At 37.6% G+C, this 20,847-nt stretch overlaps 1 protein-coding gene across 3 annotated transcripts in view; it reads left to right on the forward strand.

The window, feature by feature from the left end:
- DENND1A (DENN domain containing 1A) overlaps positions 1 to 20,847 on the forward strand; it is a 554,990-nt gene that overhangs the window by 162,451 nt on the left and 371,692 nt on the right. For all 3 annotated transcript variants that reach the window (XM_082612220.1, XM_082612221.1, XM_082612222.1), the window contains exon 4: positions 12,098 to 12,147. In XM_082612220.1, coding sequence (XP_082468346.1) covers positions 12,098 to 12,147 — 50 coding nt within the window. The remainder of the gene's footprint in view (positions 1 to 12,097; positions 12,148 to 20,847) is intronic.

A 20,847-nucleotide genomic window follows, 5' to 3' on the forward strand; every position in this document is an offset into this window, starting at 1 on the left:
AGAAGTGTCAGCAGTAATTGTAAGAACATTATTTTTATTAGAGAACTCTTCCAACCTGCCAGATACTTATCATTCCTAGAGATCTAAACCCCTGGTAAATTGAGAAATATTTTTGCATTTTAAAAATGTATCTGTTATTATAAACAGATTTAATGGCAGCTAAAATACTTTTCATTATTCACTTATTTCTTAACAAATATCATCCCCCCTAAAAATTTTAAGTGCCTTTTTTGGGGTATATTTGGCCCAAAGAAAAGTAGAAGGCAAGTATCCCAATGTTATATGAGATTTGGCTTTGGAAATGTTACTTTGGGCAAAGGCTTTACTTTTTCAGCATCATTTTTTTTCATCTATAAAACAAGGAAGTAATGAGGATTTTGTAGGAGAATTAGGCATGATGTGTACACAGTACCTGCATTAGTCTAGTTTAATACATGTTTTCTAATGTAGCATGAGGAAAATGAAGCAAAGAGAAGATTTTGCCATTTCCATGTAATTGTTGACATCAACAGCAGATGACCATTGGTATTTGGGAAACAAAATACAGGCTGAAACAGAAGAAACTTAGGTAAATCAATTAGATACCTTAAATTGTATACATAATTCTTAGCTTTTAAGTCATAAATGGTAAACCCTTGACAGGAATGACTCATATTACATTTACACAGACTTTAATAGTTTTCTCTATTCCTTTCATTTTCTACATCAAGAATAAATATTGATTCTTTGACAAACTCAATTCTCCTTTGGTCCATGTGGTCTCACCGCTTTCCTATGAAGATTAAACAAGAAGACATGTAGACTGTTAGGTTCTGAAGGGAGATTTAAGCTGGTCCTATTCAAATCTATTACTGTTCCTATGTTGCTGTCTTCAACCACAACCCCTCTCCCTGCTGCCAGGGTTATTATTAAGGCTCCCGTGTGAGGCTCCTCTTCCATCTCAGTGGCCTGACAGGCATCCAGTTGTGTGTCTGTCCCTTCCTGTGGAAACGGAGGGTCTTGAGATCTATGGACAGTCTGATGATAGGAATGACGGCAATAGGAGTAGCACGGGTATTCAGGAGACAGGAGCTCAGTGAGAATAGCTTCTGAATCCCCCTGGACTCTAGAAGACTTGGGAGTAGACAGAGGGGTTAGGAAATGACATGCAGGTGGGATGCAAAAGATTCAAACCCTCCTAGTGACTTCCAGTACGCAAGAATCAAGTCCAGACTCCTTAACATGCCCTCTAAGGCCGCGCGTGATTTGGCCTCTGCCAACCTAACCCCATCTTCTGCCACTCTCTCCCTCGTCTCCTCTGATCCAACATGCCAGGCTTATTTTAGTTCTTTGAATGTGCCAAGGGCTGTTGTTCAGTGGCCCTTGCTCATGCTGTTATTTACTTGTTCTTGGGCTTCTTCTCCCTATCCCTCTTGCAATCTTTGGCTGGTAAACACCTGCTCATTCCTCAAGTCTCAGCTCAAAATGTCGCGTCCTGAGATGCCTTTCTTGACCCTTCCATCTAAATTCAGGCCCCTGTCATTTTGTCTTAGAGCACTTTCTTCTGTTCTTTCACAGCTTCTGTCACAGTTCCAACAATGTATTAGCGTATTCCTTTGCACAGCATCCGTCTTTCAACTAGATCAAAAACTCCATGCAGACAGGGTCTTTAGCACATTGCCTGGTACTAAATGTATTATCTTGCCTAGGGAAATATATCAGTTTTCTTTTCTAAGATGACTTGGAAATATTCTCGATTTCTGGGGCTCCCTTGTCTCCTTCCTTGTTAATTGACACTTGGGAAGGTTTCTTCAGAGTTATTTTGAAATTCAACAACCACAGCAAATATTTGAATCAAAGTCACATGAATGGATCATCTGTCCCCCAGCAAGTGTTAGTAGTGAGATTCTTTCTTGTTCTGATGGGGTGAAAGGGATTAGCAGGCAGCAGCTTACCAGGACCTAGGTGGTACATCTAGATTTTCGACATGTTGTGCCTGAAGTACCTATGGGACATGGGGCAAAACTGTCAAAAGGCAGTTGGAATGGGTGCCCGGAGCTGGAGAGGTAGTTTATAAATGAAGATTTGAATCTGAGTCATTTACACAGTGATGGTAATTGAAATTAAAGTATAAGTAGACTATGTTAATGGAGGAGGATACAGAGAGATAAGAAGGAAGATAAATTCCTGGGAACACATATAAGGGAAAGGAGTTGGGGGGGCAGAAATTGAGAAGTGAGAGGGGCAGGAAGAGGCCCTTCTACATCTAACAGAACGTTGGGTGTACATATAACGTGTTTGAATGTGGCGAGGAAAGCACCAGAAAAAGCTTTCTTCTCTTAATATTGCTTTTTAAAATATTGTAAACAATGGAATCACTTTGCTGTACAGCAGGAATTAACACAACATTGTAAATCAACTATACTTCAGTAAATTAATTTTAAAAATATTATAAACAAAATAACTCTCAAATTGAAGAGCTCTTGAGAATCCAGAGAGCATGATTTATCTGTCAAGAAAACTCCTGGACCTAAACTGTAGTAGTGAACTGTTAATATAAGAAGGAATTGTTTCGCTGAAGAGTCCATGCCACAAAACAGCTGTGAATTCTGAGTAGTGGAAATATGTTTTCTTTTTAATTCTTTGTATTTTTTTGTATTTTAAGTGATTTTTCCAAAAGAGAGTATGTTTGTATGCAGTAGACATTTGGCCGTTTAGCAATAATCATGTGTGAATTGTTGGATCACCAGAGAACCAGCAGGATTGACATTGTCATTTTACCTTTCAGGAATTTCTAAATTTGAGTTTTTGGGTGTTCGTGAGTTTGTTTGGGTAATGCTGTGTGACCAGCTCCTTGACACTCTAGATCAGAGGTTGGGGCTGGTTTTTTGTGGCCTTTGAGCTAAGATGATTTTTATCTTTTTTGAAGAGTTGGAAAAAACAAAACAAAACAGAAGAATCTGTGACAGAGGCCATAAGTGGCCCACAAAGCCTAAAATATTTACTACCTGACCCTTTATAGAAAAAGTTTGCTGAGTCTTTCTTTAGTTTGTAAGTTGTATATGAAATAAACCAAAAATTTCATAAGAAAACCTCAAATGATGACTGCAGTTCTAGAATGTCTTAGATGTCTTAAGGCTTTTATTTTAAATAGTGACTTAGCTGTTAAATTATGAGAGCACATTTTCTTTGGTGATATATGAACTTGATTGATTGAAGACTGCCTTATGTGACTTGACAGTATGGTCAGAGGCCTTCTGTACTGTATGGTTTATCATAGAATAGTTCTGGAAAATGTTTAAACCTATTTCGGTTGTGTTAAGTTTATCCCAGGCAGCCTCAGGTAAACACTAGCATTGACGTGTTGGAGCAAGATATGTAAAGTGAAATAAAACATATATGTGGAACTGAATTATTTTCTTTGTATTTTGCTGGCCCTCTGAAGAGACATTTTCTAGTTGCAAAAGAGTAAAATCTTTGAGTAGTAGATTTTAGAAAACTATTTGAATTGTATACTTTTTTATATCAATAGTGTTTCATATCACTTGCCTTCTGTCTTTGTAATGAGATGTCGTCGATCTGTTCTGTTCTGAGTATAAATTTCCTCAGTTCTTGAATCCTCCTGATATTGTTGCATCAGAATTTGCAAGTGGTGGGAAATAAAAGTTGATTATGAAACAGTTCTGTAATTGGAAATGACTGTGAACCGAGGCCCTATCTAATCAATTGCTAAATAACTCCCTCTCAAAAGCGGATTTGATATTTACATTTTGATTTTCATATTCTGCTCACAGTGTTTGTTGACAGTGTCTGACATCCCCTGCCACTGGATAAATAAAGCCTATTATTTCCTTTTTAACATTTTAAGTGATTACTCTCGTACAAGAGCTAAGAAGCAGAAGGTTAAGTATATTATCAAACTATCATCCTGTCTATTTGAAGAAGCTGGGAATCTTGATTAATATGCCTTGTTAACTGATGATTTCAGTTCCATACTGGTTAGTGCTAGAATAATTTGTATAAACCAAGCAGTACAGATTCCTTATTTTAGTACTAAGACTTACAAAGGCTTCTTTTAGCAGCCTTTAATTTTGTACCTTTGTATGTGACATAGCCTGTGGCTGTGATAGCTACTGTGAATCTCCAGTTGTTTGGGGATGAAAGGAGGAGGCAGCTGGAAACTCGGTAGCTGCATCTAGCTGTCTACCTAGAGAAGGCCTTGATTTCAAGTTTATCTAAACAAGCTCGACTAATCCCAACTATCTAGGGGGATCCACTGTCAAAACAAGCAGCGTGGCCCTGAGGCAAACACAGCTATACAGAAATGAAGGCTGGGGCTTCCAATACTCCGATGACTGCATACTGGAGGCTTTTTTTCCCCCCTGAAAGAGGGTAAGAGAGGTAGAATTTGCATAATGCCTTTTCATTGGAAACTTTTGGAAGGCTGACAGACCTCCAGCTTATAGATCTGTAGCCACAATACATAGTCTATAGGAGAATCCTTGAATGACCTAACCATATTGAAAGAAAATATAAAAGCGTCCAAGTATAGCCAAGTGAGAGAGGAAAAGAGGCTGATGCATTGTCTAACATCTGCTGTACTTCTCGTTAGTTTTGTTCTTTGCTATTCTGTGTGGACTTTGGAGAAGCCTAAGACAGCCTAACATGAATCCTATAATCTTCCTTCTGAATATTTATGTAGCGTGCCAGCTTCTAAGCTGTCCTTTGCGTTTTCCTACTTCCCCCTCATTTTCATGCTCTCAAATGAGGCCAACATTTCAAAAGCTAAATAAATGTTTGTGAATGTTTATAAAAGATTTGCATAAATTTGTCCTTGTCTGACAAAGATCACTTTTTTCTTATGCCAGTTCTGAAAAAATTTTTTTTAAGGTTTTGGTGCTTGTCTTGACAACAAAGTCCTGCATCCCAGAACAATGATTGCTGATTAAGTGGGTATGCAATTGTGATTGAATAGACTTTCAAGATACTGGGTAAAAAGGCCTATCATCTGAAGGCTGAATTATAGAATTTAGAAAATGTTATCAGAAGTACACATTTAAATCTATTTTTTTGGTACCATATCATTAGGTTAGACAAAGGGTTCTTACAAGTTAAAGTATAACTACCCATGGTTTTAAAAATCCACTGTATAAATTTTAATAGTTAGAATGTTTCAGTAACTCAGAATATCACTTTTCTTTCCTATGGTTGAACATATTTAAAAATAATTGTTAGACCTTTAGGGGCTTTTGGGAAACTGTAAGGCTACCGGTTATACGTGTTAATATGGTTATTGGGATGGTAATCAGAGGAAATACACCAGGCAGTCCTTTAAGATATCTGAACGTACAATCATACCTTGAGAAAATATAAACTACATGGAATATGTGTTAAGGCTTAATTATAGGACACACACACACATACATACATACATATACACAGAGCACAGATACTCATGCTGCCGATGTGTTTGCTGAATTCATTTATTTTTTAAAATTAGAATGGATTTTGTGGGGTGGCAAGGGATGTTGTGGGTAGAGGTGCTAATTTAGTTCAGAGATATTCGAAGATTGGCAGGAGAGAGAGGTAACAGCCAGTTCTGTTAGTCCTTTGGTTGTATTGGTTTAGAGGTTTAAGTTGTCATTAAGGCACAAACTAGAGCCACTTCTCTGACACAGTTTTTATCACATCTGCTAGGCTTGTGTCCCAAGAGGAGACGTGGAGAGCAGTGAATTCAGCATGGGCCCATTATCGACTGCTTTTTCGCGTGTTGTAAAAGCAGTGAGACCTCAGGGAGGCTTGGAGCCTCCTCCCGTGTAATGTCCAAGTCAGATTTGAAGGACTGGTGGCAGGAAAGCTTTGGCCTTGGGGTATGAATTCTAAGAAATAGAGGCACAATTAAGTTTAAAAAATTCAAGGACTTTGAGCTTGATAATGAAAGATTTTTTTCTAGACAAATGTAAGTAAAACAGTTGCCCATCTGTGCACATTTCTGTGTGCATTTAAAATATTTAAAAGCTGACAGGTTTTAATATGCTTATAAAATAGTATTTCTATTAGTCCTCTTTTTTTTTTTTTTTTTTTTTTTTTAATGGTATCTTCCTGAGGGCAAGTTGCTTCTTCAGTGAAATCATGTTTGTAGTTTCACTGTTGGGACTCTATTCCTTTGGTATGTGCTGACTTGTGTGTCCCCCACCAACCATTCCTCCCCCCCACCCCCGCATTTTCCCCAACCTTTCTTTCTTTTAGATAAATTCATAACATAAATGTTCAGATAATAGGATTTCAAATGTCTAAGGAAATGAACAAAGCAAAATATTGTAGAGTAATACTATTAAGTGCAAGGAATTATATTACCGATACCACTGAATGCTAATTGCAAGAGATTCAAACCAAATCATTTATTCATTTTAGAAGTATTTGAAAGAGTGTCACAGAGTTTATTGGTGTTTAACATTGAGCTTATAAATATAGCTCTCTCATTTTCAAATCTTTTGCTGTAAGGTTTAAAGTTAATAAAATGAAATCCGAGAATATAGGATGTTATATAATATCGTAATTTGGGGACAACTTTAAGTAATTTTTGAAGAAAGGGAAGGATACAAAAGGATAAAGTGATTGTGTTAAATTAAAAAATTTTTTTATAAGATTCAGTATTTTTACTTTAGACTTCAAAAGTCGTGAAGATTTACACTTAAAAGTAGTTCTAGAGGTGGCTCTTCTGCTGTTGTAAGCATTCCACCTATATACTTAGTGTCCTTGATAATTTAGATATAAAGTTTACATGATACATTGTATAGAAAATGGTGAATTTCTATATCTTATTGTAATTTAATTTTTGAATTACAACATTGACTATGCATATTAGATATTACACAAGTTAGCATAATGATAACATATGCATGACTCAAAATTAAAGTTTATAAAAAGTGAACTGAGAGTAAATGTTGAAGTATAGCAAAAAAAAGAAGCAGACTCTAGCATTTGAGCAGCGTTGTTAGAAATTTGACCCGGCTTTTATGTTCGGATGTTGAAAGGCCTTTCTGTAAAATCCCTTATTCAAAGCCTTTTCTCACTGGAAAAAAATAAAAGTTTGGTTGTAACTATAGTATGGATCTTGGGTTTAATTTGACATTTATAGGGAAGGAGAAAAATTGTATTTCCTGTTTTCATATTTAGGAAATTTCTGGTCAACATTGTTGAACTTGGTGCTAATTAAGCTTCTAAGAACTTCTTACCATTCTGTTTTACTCTTCTGAATCATAAGCATTAAAACCTCTGTTAGCTTTCACTTGGAGTCCCTGGTTTTAACTTGAAATGGCTTAAGGTAGAAATTTTGTTAGCTTTTTTGTATGTTTGGATTTTGTGTATGTTCTGTTTTCAACTTTCAACTTGAGTTTTGAGATCATCAGTCAAAGCCTCTTCTTTCAAGTCAGTTGCACTGATCTCACTTGCAGGACTTAGAGGGTCAGCATTTGCCTCATGCTATTAAAAATTTTTTTTAAACATAGAAATAGAGCATTTTAGGAATTTGGGCTCCAATGATCTTTTCCTCACACATCTACATTCTGAAATGAACAAATAAATTAGATATGAGAGACTCAGGAAGTGCTCTCCTACTGTCTTCCTGCTTCTTCCTCCTTCACTCCTTTTTGGACAAAGGTGAATTATCGACCACTATACCAGCAATTTCCAAAGAGGGTGATTGTAGCTTTACATATTTCAAAATACATTAATTTATTCAAGCAGTCTCTTTGCTCTATTTAAATGTTTTCCTGCACACATTTTCTTTTTCCTTTTGGACTACTGAGAACGTGCCTCATCTCCCAACATTCTGTAACCCCAGTGGACATTATAATCAGCCTGCACTTTTGTCTTTCAGATGGCATTTATTTGTGGGGTGCATATGTCTGTGTTTGACTGTCATTTGTTTTTATCTGCCAAATACAACTAATTTTTTTTATGGGCTTCAATGAAGTAATGAAAACAAAGTATTTGACATCTGAACTGATGGCTGTTGCAGGATCTCATACACCTTCCCACCCCGCCCTCCAAATTCAGGGGGAATTGGTTTAGCCTCTCATTATTAATAATCCTTGTTAACGACATCAAATTTAGTCTTCGAAGTTTTGCCTCCAGATAGGATTCTATTATAGATAATATTATAAATGTAAAATTTTACCAGGTTTTTAAGGGAATAGCTCAGTTTCATCAGAACATAATCGACTTTGTCCAGATTGGAATAAGTTCCCTTGATGGGCCTTCTGACTGTATGAGAATTCAAACTGGGTGAAATGAACCCAAAGAAGACCGAGATGAATCTTGAATTCATTTCTGATTTTCACTTGCAAATGAATCCAGTGTTAGGGTTGTTGATTTCATATTTTGGTTCACACTCTGAGATTTGCTATCTCCTTGTGGGCAGAGCTTTGTAGATATTGTTGCTTTTCCACTGCATTGTGCGATCTGCTGCTTAACATACCCATAACTGAAAGGTTAGTGCAACTGCCTGCCCTCCACGCTCCCCCCCGCCCCTTCTGCTCTTACTTATTCCCACATGAAGTATTGTATATTGTGTTGGGAAGAAAAGCCCTTTTGGAAATTACCTATTTCATAAATTGTCTGGTGACACAAAGGGGTTGAATGCTGTATTCTTGTCTCATTTATTTTGAAAACTTTGCTACTGAACTCACCTTAATCAATGAGCTCAGTGTTGTCTCCAATAAGTTATGTGTTGGATATATTGATTGGGAGGGATTTTAGAAAACCCGTCTGGGGTTTATAATGTCAGCAGTGTTTTGATTATGAAAAGAGTTGGAACCTGGGGACATGGAACCAGGTGGCAAATGTCCTAAAGCCAGTGGTGACATGGTGGACTGGTTCCCTCCTGGGATCTAGTTCATGCCCTGCACTTTAACTGTGGTGACTGGCTACTATAGATGCACTTTTTTTGCTCATTAAAATGTTAAAAAATCAAACTGTACATAAAAAGATTTGTGAAAATATAAACTTGGGAATTGATCTGGAGAGCTGGCACAATCTTCCCCACCCCCTGCCTTAGCAACGAGGTCATTTACATTTCATCAGCTGTATTGCATCTCCAAGATGCGATTTATGATTTACGTGGCAGTTGAGGTTGTACTGAGGCTGGTTGTCTGCAAGAGCTTGTGTAGGCGAGGAAGGGAGGGAGGGAGAAAGAGAGAGAGAGAGAGAGAGAAGAAAACAGGAGAATTACTTTCTACAAAGAAAGTTCCCTAGCCAAAGACACAGGTTCAAGAGAGAAAAATGGGTTGGTAACTGGCTAGTGACTGTTTTCCCAGTAAAATTAATATTGAAAGACTGTGGGACACTCTGCTATAAGCATGATGCTCAAAATATGTTTAAATCAGGGTTTTAAAGTCCCCTCTCTCAGAGAGTGGTACTTTTCATATTGAAGTAATTGTGTTTTTCTTTGGAAAGAGAGGATAAGGTAGTTACCTGTTTATATATGGGGAAAACATCAGTATTAAGAAAAATAGGTTTATTTCAGCAGTTTGTATTTACAGGAAACATTACTTGTTTTCCCCTCCCTGTTCCTGTCCTCCCCTTCCCAAACTGAGAAGTTTGATTTTTCAGTTCTGATTGAGATAATGTGTGAATTTGCCTAACACAGAGCAATGCTCGTTTTTGTTTTCTCCTCTGACAGCACACTACTGTGCTGTTTGACTTAAATTGGAATATCAAACTCTTGTAATATCACAAACATGAAGAAACATATTGTAATGCACAAACATGTGCCTACATTTGCCTATATTCCCTTCCCTCCTCCCCTCCCCCTGCCCCATTGCTTAATTAGACTTATCACTGCTTTCTTGGGTAAAAAGGAAAGCTCTTGGGAGGTGGGTTATACTCAGCCTACATTGAGTATTTTGATATTTGTTCTAATATTATCTGACAGACAAGTTCATGGTTGCTTATTACTCTTGACATTAGAAAGTGGTAAGTAGTTTCTGTATTGTAGTGAGTAATAAGTTGGGCATATTAGATTTCTCTGACTCTGCTGTAGCCATGGGGGTCCTTTCTTTCAAAAATCTTGAGGGCTTTTGTCAGCTCAACTCCAGCATAGAGTAGAGGCGTACGTCTGCACCTGTAACTTTTGAAGGGTAAAGGGTAAATGTCTTTGTAGCTGGTGTTCGCAATGAGTGAGCACTGGGGACTGAGTTTTCAAGAATGCTTGGTACATAAACTAAAGTCAAGCAATGCTTTGTGGTATTTGAAACTTGACGTGAAAGGAATTTGTAAGGAATTTCTTTTTGTGTGTAAATCCTAAGAGTTTTGTTTATGGGGGTTATAATATATTTTATAATTAAAACTGCAGACATTAAAATGAATGTGTTGTATGATCTCTTTGCCAATATTTGCCTGATAATAACATTATGCATTGAAAAATTGCTACTGTTCTTCTGATTCCCCATTACCTATTGCAATTTATTGTACTATGAGTTTTAAAACAGTATGTGTATGGTCTTATGAATATGCCACATTATGAAATTAATTAATGTATCAGTAATGCCTCAGGATATGCTGAAGTATTCTTACCCACCCTTTTTCCTTTTTCACTTTTCTGTTCCTTTACTGTATCATGACGTGCCTTAACAGTGCTATGATATACACCCAGCCCAAAATGATATTAAAAAAATAGGATATGCTCAATTGAATTATGTAGGCAGAACATGCTCTGGCAGAGAAAGTCAATGTGCTTTCTGCTTCATTGAGTGGGTTATTAGATTGATGTGGTTTATTTCTTGAGTGATAGAACTGGTTTTAAAAATAAATGAAGCGAGAAGCATCAATTCAGTTAGCATTGATAATTCATTATTATTGGTTAGAAAAGTGCTACATTTGTAAACTGATCTTTAATTTATCACTTGGATTAGGATTTGCAATGGGCAGGTTTGTTTTAATTTGAACCAGCTTCTCAATGACTGAAAAATGTGTTCTTCATTTTGTCTTGAAGTTGGATTTTAAATAGTTAAAAAGCAAATCAAATGCATGAAAGGAATACTTTTTTAAAATTTATAACATTGGTCTATGAACTTATGATAAGCACCAACTGTGGTCTGTCCAAGTCTGCAGTTAAACTTAAGTCAAGTTAGAGAAAATTCTATGAAGGAAGTAATGATTAATTACTTGGGTCTGTGTGTTGCTGTTTGTATATATTCTGCGTACGTGAAATGCATCTATTGGGAAAAGTCACACACCACTGTATGTTGTGTCTCATATAGTATTCTTAATGTTAGAAGTTTCTCTTTTATGAATAAGTCTTTGAAATGTCACTCTGGGTTTTTTTTTGTACCCTTTTTGTATACTTCCCCTGAGTAATGTGCTTGGTTTTATGTACCTACATATTTGTAAAAAAACATTTAAACTGGTAGTTTGCTTTGGATTTTTATAAATTACAAGCAGGTAAGTGTGTTCCATTTTGATAATGACGTTTAATGATAATGACTAAAAATACTGCACACTTAAAATTGTTATAGTTTGATTACAAAATAAATTCATGCCAGAAATGGCAACTTCTTTATAAAGTAAGTAAATAAAGTTTTAAACTCTAAAAAAATGTAGTTGACAATGTTCAGGGACAATTATCTTCCAGTTGGTTTTCTATTTTGCTTGTGATTTGGCCTATTGATGTTGGGAAGCGTTGTCTAATCCTGGCCCCCTCTGTTCCTAGGTAACAGGCAAAAACGGTGCCAGCAACAGCGGCCCTGCCAGGCCAAACCCATGTGGCTCGGTGTTATTCACTCTGATCCATATGGTCAGGCTGGAGATGGTCCCTGGAGGGGTGTTAACACTCAGCAACCCACCCGCCTCCCTCCCTTCAGAGCTTTCCTGCACGGCTCCTGCTGCTTGCCCATGTGTGATTCTTGATTAATTTTTCATTTTTAATGAAGTTTGATCATGTTTATTATTTCTCATGATTGACTGCCTGGTGCTCCTCCCATGTAATTGATAAAGCCCATATTTCTTCATCTGTCTCCTCTTTCTTTAGGGTAAAGTTACTAGATTGTGTGCCATGGTTAATGTTAGATTTATTGGTCCCATTAGATGTATAAATTATCTCTCTTTCTCTCCACAGGAAGTTCTACAGACTTTGACCAAGTTTTGTTTCCCCTTCTATGTGGACAGGTAGTGTCAGATTTTCAAACTTTACTAGAAAAAAAAGTGTCAATAAACCTGCTATGGAAAATAAAAACCATACCATTCTTAACATTCTGTCTGTTTAACCATGATTTAAAACACCTATGTTCCAAGGAGAGTTGCAGTATTCTCCTTTCCTGGGGATTTTATTGACACTATCAAAAAGTTTAAAGCCTAGAGCTTTGCATTGGTTAGTTTGTGAGATATATTTTGCATGACATTAAATTTTTTATTTTGGTTATCAGACTCAAACCATGATTAAGAATGGTTGGTATTTAATCCAGTGCTATTTAATTTTTATTGAAATAGGAATGTATTTGACTTAACCACGTAGTATTACATAACTCCATGGCCTTATGAGTATTATGTAGACTTTGTTTTTCTTAGACTTCAACTTAAAATTTAAATCAGCATAGGTCCAACTTGTTTAAAGGTGTTCAGCTATTTAAAAAGCACATTGCCAAATAGTGTCTTGCATTTTGTTTAGGTGTCTAAGAATGGTATCTCTGGGGAAATAAGCATTTTCAATAGATTTCTAGACTAAAAAATAAAAATCATCTAAACATTTCCTTAGTATTTGCATTATGATTAACTGTTTCTTCAAGTGGTATGAATATCAGAACTTGAAGATAATTAAAATAGTCTGAGGGTCTTTTTTTGTTTTTTTATTTTTAAATAAACCAGTAGCTTATTTTTAAATGGCTTATTTTTAAAAACAATTTTAGAAGAGCTTTTTTAACTTATAAAACTATAATTTACTAATAATGCTAATAAAATGACAAAGTCATCTTAATCTTATTTTCAAGGAGGGTCTGTTGTAGTTTTCATTACAGTTTAAGCATTGTTTTTGCAATCATTTATTTTTTTCACTTGATTGCTGCCTATTCGTAATGTTTTCTTCATGGAAAATTGAACTATTAGACTGTATAAATGTTAAGTTCCACTTTTAGTGACAGAGGTTTTAGAAGATATCATTATAAATAATAAGTGCCATAATCTGTTCCAAGAAAGCTATGCAATGTGCCCATCTTCAGGAAGGTTCTATCATATATTTTAGTATACCCAGACGAGGCAGGCCTGAAAGAGTTTAGTGATTTAGAGTGCGTGTGGGTAGTATACTGCTTGGATCTTTTCTACACTTTGTAGTAGCAGTGTCCTGGTTTATTTGGCATAAACCTAAAAATGGTGTGAGATGAGAACTGGTAGCCAAAGGAGTTTAAAAGAATACTAAAAAGCAAAGGAGTACTAAAAAGCAGCTTTGGAATGTTGCCAGCCACTTATAATCACTGTTTTCTGTGGTTCTAACATGTTATTTTTTAAAGCCAATCAACCATTGTAGTATTTCCAGACTCGGGCCTTTTAAAATCCTGGTACCAGGGCTGTTTTAGTAGCAGGTTGATGCTCAAAACAGAATAGCCTTAATTTTAAGAGGGTCAGCCTTTGTAATGAGAGTCTTCTTGTCTCTTCTTTATCCTATTCCTTCTAAAAATAGCAAGGAAGTAGGGTTTTGTTTAGAGACGTTTAATGCAAACTTCACATTTATATGTATGAATTAGTGATGCATGAAATCTCCTCCAGTTGCTTATAACATGTATTACAAATTATGGCAAGGGCATATTTATACAAATTAATAAAGCTGAAATGTTTTTAAAATGTGGCTAGGTATTTAACAAAGAAAAATAAGAATATGTTTTTACATGACTTAAACTAATATTAGAAGAAATAAGCAATGAGATTAAATCCCTCCCAACACACACACACACACACACACACTCTCTCTCTCTCTCTCTCTCTCTCTCTCTCTCTCTCTCTCTCTCTCTCTCTCTCTCTCCCCCTATCTCATGCCACACATACATCTTTACTTACCTACCTGTCTGGGTAATTACATTCTGAAATGGAAGAAAAACCGAGTCCTTAAGTTATAGTGCTAAAATCTGTTTTGTCACCAGTAACGGCTGATGTCTTTATTTTGTTAGAAAAACATCTTTCTTCTAAAATGCTTCTCTCCAAATTACCCTCCCCTAATCGTGGTCCTCATTTTTTTTTCCACAAAACAATTTGGGACAGAAGTGTCTCTTTATGGATATATTTTAATCTTTACTGTATACAATGGTTCTTTCTTACATTGTATTGTATTATGCACTCTGTAGGCATTGATAACTTTTATTGATACAAAAAAATCACTTTAGTTGGGGGACTATATTTTTTCTCTTCTGTTGCCCCACTTCTAACTGTGGCATACTTTACTGCAGAAGAGATAATAATAATTAAGTTTGTTTACAAAAAATACAAAGGTTCTAATGTCACTGTTTTTTATTAGCTCACAGTTAGCACTGTCAAATGGATATGCCCAGATTCCGAGGCCCACAAAGCCCCGCAGAGGTATTTATGATATTGTTTGACTTAGAAAATATGTCGGCATGGGAGATGAGTAATGCCCCGGGTGATTACGTTCAAAAAAGAAAGCTACCTAATCTTTTCAGTATCTGTGCTTTTCTACCTCAAGGAACAGTAAATACAACTTTCTGACATTTCTAGTCTATATCAAGAGTGGGATTTTCACAGTCGTCATCAAATCACCCATTAACATTGGCATCTTGCTGTCTCTTCTGTTGTTTTAAGGTTTTTCTTTCTGAAACTAGGACTTATGAAAAATAATAATGCGGGTAGCTCTTCAAAAGAAAGTGCTTTCTCATGTGTTATCTCATTTTATCCTTCTGTCATAAAAGATGAGAACAAGTGCTGTTATCATCACTGGAAGAAATCTAAGCTGCAGAGAAATTGTGACTTGCCCAAGGTCCGCTTAGGCTACTAGCACAGTCTAGACATCCATCTCCCAAATGAGTACATTTCTCAGTAGACCACCTTGTGGGAAAACTAGTCACCAAATAGAGGGAGGTAAAGAAGGAATTAGTATTTCAGTTCTTAATTGATTCTAGTCAACATGCTGGACATTTTTACAGTAATACCTCATTTATTCTTCCCAGCAACTCTAGGAGATAGGTGGCGGTGGTATCTCTTTTACAAAAGAGCAAAGGAAGTTTCAGAATGTGTAGCATTATGTTGGGTGGTATGGAAATGGTATCAGACTTGGAGCTCTGCTGTCCATGCGTTTCTCAGTCTAGTCCAGAATGTATTGTGAAGACACAGTAAACAGTATCTATCCAAAAAGATAATGAGGTTGGGAAAGACTGAGATGGTCAGAGAAAACATCATATAGTGGGTGAGGCTTGTGTTGAGACTGCAAGGACAGCAAGAAGGGGGTAAGTGGAAGGGAGAACCCAACACCCCACATGCGCTGAAGAGCAAGGTAGAGGAGAAACCGCAAATGAGCCTAGAGATCTAGAGATCATTTGGCAGAGCAGATGGAGCCTCCTGCTGAGAGGGTAATGTGTGCCGTAAGAGCTTGGGCTCTGACTACAGGAGGCCTTGAAAATGTGTGGGAATAAGACCACAGGATTTTAAAGCTGAAATTCATCTGGCTTAAGCATCCCATTTTACAGAAGGGAAAGTAAGATCCATAGAGGTGAAATGACTTCCTTATGTCACAGCTATGTAATTACAGAGCCGGGGGGCGGGGGGACAGATAATCTTATTCCCAAGCCAGAGTTTTTTCTACCCTATCCTGTACTTGAAGCACTTGGTGGAAAGGAGCAGTGAAATGACAGTGCTGAGATCCCTGTATTACTCTCAAAAAGTTTTTATTATTGATGAAAGCAGGCTCTTCAAAAAGATAAAAAAGATTTGAATACCATTTCATATTGTGGTGCTACTTACTTGCTCTTGATAGCTGGCAACCTGCTTCAGCTAGTCAAAGCACTCAAGAGACTCACTGGATGGTGGAAAAGCTATTCTCCATGTTTGTGCTTATCTTCTTTCAGAACCCAGAAAACCAGCTACGATTCAGTTGTCCTGCTAATTATACTAGTACACACAAGTGACATGAGCATGAAGTGAAATGACATCTTTTCAAGGGCAGAGGCATAGTTTAATGGTTTAGGATGTAATCACAGATGCAAATGTGGTTCAAATGCTATTTACCATTTTATTATGTATCTGTTATGTGCCACGCATTGTGTTGTGTTCTTTTCCTGCATTAACATCTTACACATTTGCAAGGTTGCCATTATCATAATGCAGCGTATGAGGAAATAGAGGCTCAGATAGGTTCGCTAATGTGCCCAAGGTCCCACCATTGGTAAGTGGCGGAGCTGCTGTGGGAACCCACGTTTGTCTGACTTCCAGTTCCATCATATTTGTTCTATATCATACTGCCGTTGTTAGATCCATCACACCACAAAGAAAGTCACCAAGCAAACTCTTAACATTTATTTCAAAGGCAATATGTAGTTATTGTAAAAAAGTAGAAAATTCAGATAACTGAAGACAATGAAACCCATTTTTATTCAGATAATTGAAAGAAAATGAAACTAACGCACATGATTAGTGCATTAGTATATGTCTGCCCAGATCTCTCCTCTCGCTTCCACTTCTATGCATTCATCCTGCTGTGCTTTTCAAAACTGAATCCATTTGGCCACTTGCATCCCTTGTTTTCCACCCTTGGTTTAGTCCCTTGATTTAGCTTAAGCTCTTGGTTAAACTGTGCCCCATGGTCATTTTCTGTAGCATTTGAGAACCATGAAGCAATTGGGCTTTAGTGGACAAAGCATTGGGGTATCAACCAGGAGACCTAGGTTACAGTTTTGGTTCTGCTGTTGACTTGCTCTGTGCCGTGAGGCAAGTGGCCTCTCCCATGAGTACCTTAGTTTCTTCATGGATGAAATGAGGGAATTGAACTAGATCTCTGCTGTTCCTTCTAGTTTTGATTCTTTGTTTTGTTTTGATACTTTTTCATTCTCCAGTTATGATTCATTTTTACATTGTCGGGCTCATGTAGATGAGGGAGTGGAGGGATCTCTCTTCTTAGAATTATCCAGTGAGTTTCTCGAGCAGAGTGTGTGACCTACTCTTGGTCCCCAGGCATTTTGGGTCAATGCCATTTTTGCCACTTGGATCTTTGAGCGGGGAATGTGAAAAACTGGAGTCTTAGGCAGATGGAAGTTGTGTTTATGGAAAGAAACTTTGAGGCTCATGTAGCTAAAGGTTGGGAGATGTGGTAGTTTGATAAAACTTGATTCCTGCCTGATGTCTCATATACAGTGAAGGAAAGGAGAAGCAGCTCTTATGGACGCCTTGCAGTAGGTGGCCCAACAGGTCATTGCTAGGAAGCTGTCATAAGCAGAACAGCAAAATATTTCTATTCCCTCTCTCAAATCTTATAATTTCATAACAATAGTAATTATTTTCATTGTGTACCTATTAGATGCCAGTTACTTTGTATACATTATTTCTAATCCTCAAAACCACTTTGCAAGGTAAGTATTATTCCCATTTTAGAGATGAGGCTCAGAGAGGTGCAGTAACTTGCCTGTGCTCGCATCCGTAGTGAGTGGCATATCTGGGATTCTAATCCAAAGTCCAAACCTTACTGTTTCATCTTCTTTCTCCTGCATTATAAGTCTCTGCCTCTATTGAATCATTCCCAACAGCTTAACAACAAGCTCTGGTATTCCTCCATCCTAATAATAATACCCATCTTTCACTCTTCATTCCCATTCAATTACTGCCTAACTCTCCACTTCTTGGAAGAGTTACCTACACATTTTTTTGTTTTGTTTTTTGGTACGCGGGCCTCTCACTGCTGTGGCCTCTCCCATTGTAGAGCACAGGCTCCGGATGCGCAGGCTCAGCGGCCATGGTTCACGGGCCCAGCCGCTCCGTGGCATGTGGGATCTTCCCGGACCGGGGCACGAACCCGTGTACCCTGCATCGGCAGGCGGACTCTCAACCACTGCGCCACCAGGAAGCCCTACACATTTTAATTTATTGCTCAGCCCTCTTCAGCTTGTCACTCTACTAGAGCTTTTCTTATCAAGACTGTCTAAAACCTCCATGTTGCTCAATTCAATCGACATTTTTTTTCTCTTTTCTTGATGCCTGTGGATTTGGTCGACCACTCCCTCCTGCTTGTTCTGCCTGGTGGTTCTTCTTTTCTTCTTTGATGATCTCTTCTCTACCCATCCTCTAAATTGGTATTTCTGTAACTTAATCCTGGATCCTCTTCTGTTTCTCTCAATTCTCTTCCTAAGTGATCTTATCCTTTACCATGGTGTTAAATACCATCTTTGTATAGATGATTTCCAAATTTATAGCTCCAGCCCAAACTTTTCCCCTGATTTCCTACGTAGTATGTTCAGCTATGTACTGGACATTTCTATTTACAGGTTTCTTAGACTTAACATGTCCCAAATAAAACTCTTGGAACTCTTCCCAAACACGTCAGACTTTCCTACCATTAAATGGTAATATGCTGCCTTTTTACTCCATCTCAGTCCATCTGCTGGCTCTAACTTGGATCTATCCACCTGATCCATTTTCACTCTCACTACAAGAGTTAAGCCACCATCCAGTCTCACCTGGACTATTGCTCTAGCCTCCTGACTGTTTTCTCTGTTCCTACTTTTGCCTTCTTCCAAACTGTTCTCCACGCAAGAGTCAGATAAAAATTTTAGGACTGTAGGCCAGACTGTTATTCTCTTGATTAAAATCATTCAGTACCTTTCCATTGCCATTATTAATCAATCAATCAGCCAATCCTAATTCTTTACCATGGTCTATGGGGCTCTCTGCATGATCTGGTGCTTGCTTTATCTAGCACCTTCTTAAGCCACTTCCTCCTTGTCTCTGGGGCCTTAACTGTACTGGTGAACTTTTAGTACCTTGAACATGCCCAGCTCTTTCCAGCTGAAGAATCTCTGTGCAGCTCTTTCTGTGCCTGAAATACCCAGTGCCTGCTTGTGGAGTGGCTGCTCCATCCCATCCTTTAGGTCAGTATTGTCATCATTTTTGAGAAGCTGTCTCTGACCACATTGTCTCAGTAGGGCTTTTCCTTCTCTTCCATTTTCTTCTTTGTTCTTTCTTTCGTTTCATATAACACTAACACAAGCTGTATGCTTTGAGTTTATTATGCTTCTCCAACTAGACAGGAAGCTCCACAGCAGGATGGATGTTGTATATCCAGCACTTGTTACGGTGCCCAATATAGTTGCTCAGTTTGTAAGATGGGTAACTAAACTTAAAAGTGAGGCTGATATAGAAAATCTGATTTCTCACTGGAAGATTGGAATCAAACTATCCATCCACTTGCTTCATGCCATTTATACACTGAACCTATAAATAACTTGAATATTAGGCAAAATGCTGTAGGAGGGGTCTTGAGTGGCTGACAGGCATTTAAGAGGCAGCATGAATTTTAAAGTCTGTGGTTGGAATGGTCATTACTTTTCTCCTCTGTTTTCCGTATTCACCTAGGCATGGGAAGCACAGCTGAGGGTGATTTTGGTCCTGGTCTCCTGGCTCAATTCTGGAAATACTCAAATTTGGTTTCTCTTGCTTAGTGGGAAGTATAGTTAGTCTGTTTGATGAGAGAACTATTTGAATTCCTCACATGCCTGATTTCCTTAAACCGAGTTGACAACTTCTTGGGAGGGTTTTCATCGTGTTTGGTGCAGCATGGCAGAATGGCAAGGACTTTGAACCAGAATTGGGCTTGGGTTTTTATTTTGGTCCTGGTTACTTTGAAAAAAGCAAACCCAAACCACCACCACAACAAAACACCCTGAGCCTCAGTTTCCCCACCTATGAAACAAGAGAATTGGACGAGATGGTTTCTAAGATTCCCGCTACCTTTAATCATCATGAAATCTCTGATTCCTATAAAAAAGTGCATGAATTCTGATCCTGGAGGTAATCACAAAAACTGCAGCCTTTAAGGAAACCAACCCTTTCCCCAAAGTCATTTTTATGGAGAAATAGTAGAGAGGGAATGACAAATTCCTTGAAGACTCCTTTGAGTTAATCTGAACTCAATTTGACTGTTAATTTGAGTGTCCAAGGAAAAAATATTTTAGAGTTTAATGGTCTGGGGCTCTTAATGACTTGTACTTCACCCTACTAGGAATTTAAAAGGTGAATCAACTGAGAACAATGTGTCCCCTTCTAAGTTGTGGCAACCCAAAAAGAATCTTTTTCACTTTAATGCAAGAATGAGTAACTCCCTTGGTCACCCAGAGGACTCCCCCTTGCTGAAAGGCAGCCTTCCTTTCTCCACTTACAAGTATTACAAAGCCGAGTCAGTCAGGAAGATTCTAAACAAGTGGATGATTTTAACATGAATTTTAGTTTTCATTCAGATGGTAGCAGCTTGTATCTCTTTTATTAATTGTTCCTACTGTGGTCTAGCCTTTATACCAAATGCTTATCTCACTTATTCCTCAAATATGCTTTGGGTTGGGTGGTAGTTTCCAGGAGAAGAAACTGAGCTACTTAGAGGTTAAGTAACTTGCTAAATTAAGGCCCAGTTAGCAAGTGATTGAATTGGGATTTGAACGAAGTAAATGAGTAATGAATCTTTCTTTGAGCCTACAATGTAGCTGAAAGAATTTTCAGCCTTTTTAAAGGTAGTGAAAAGATAATAGAGAAATTAATGACATTCAAATCACAAACCAAGTTGTGTTCCTTCTGTGTCCTTTTCCTAGAAATCCTGGGTGTTTTCTTTTCATCTAGTCCTATCAATACCCTTTCCTTCTAGGATGCTTCTTTTTAAACAGTCTAGAAGTGAAATCA

Source organism: Mesoplodon mirus (genome assembly GCF_964341445.2).
Source record: "Mesoplodon mirus genome assembly, chromosome: 1".
Classification (NCBI taxonomy): Eukaryota; Metazoa; Chordata; class Mammalia; order Artiodactyla; family Ziphiidae; genus Mesoplodon; species Mesoplodon mirus.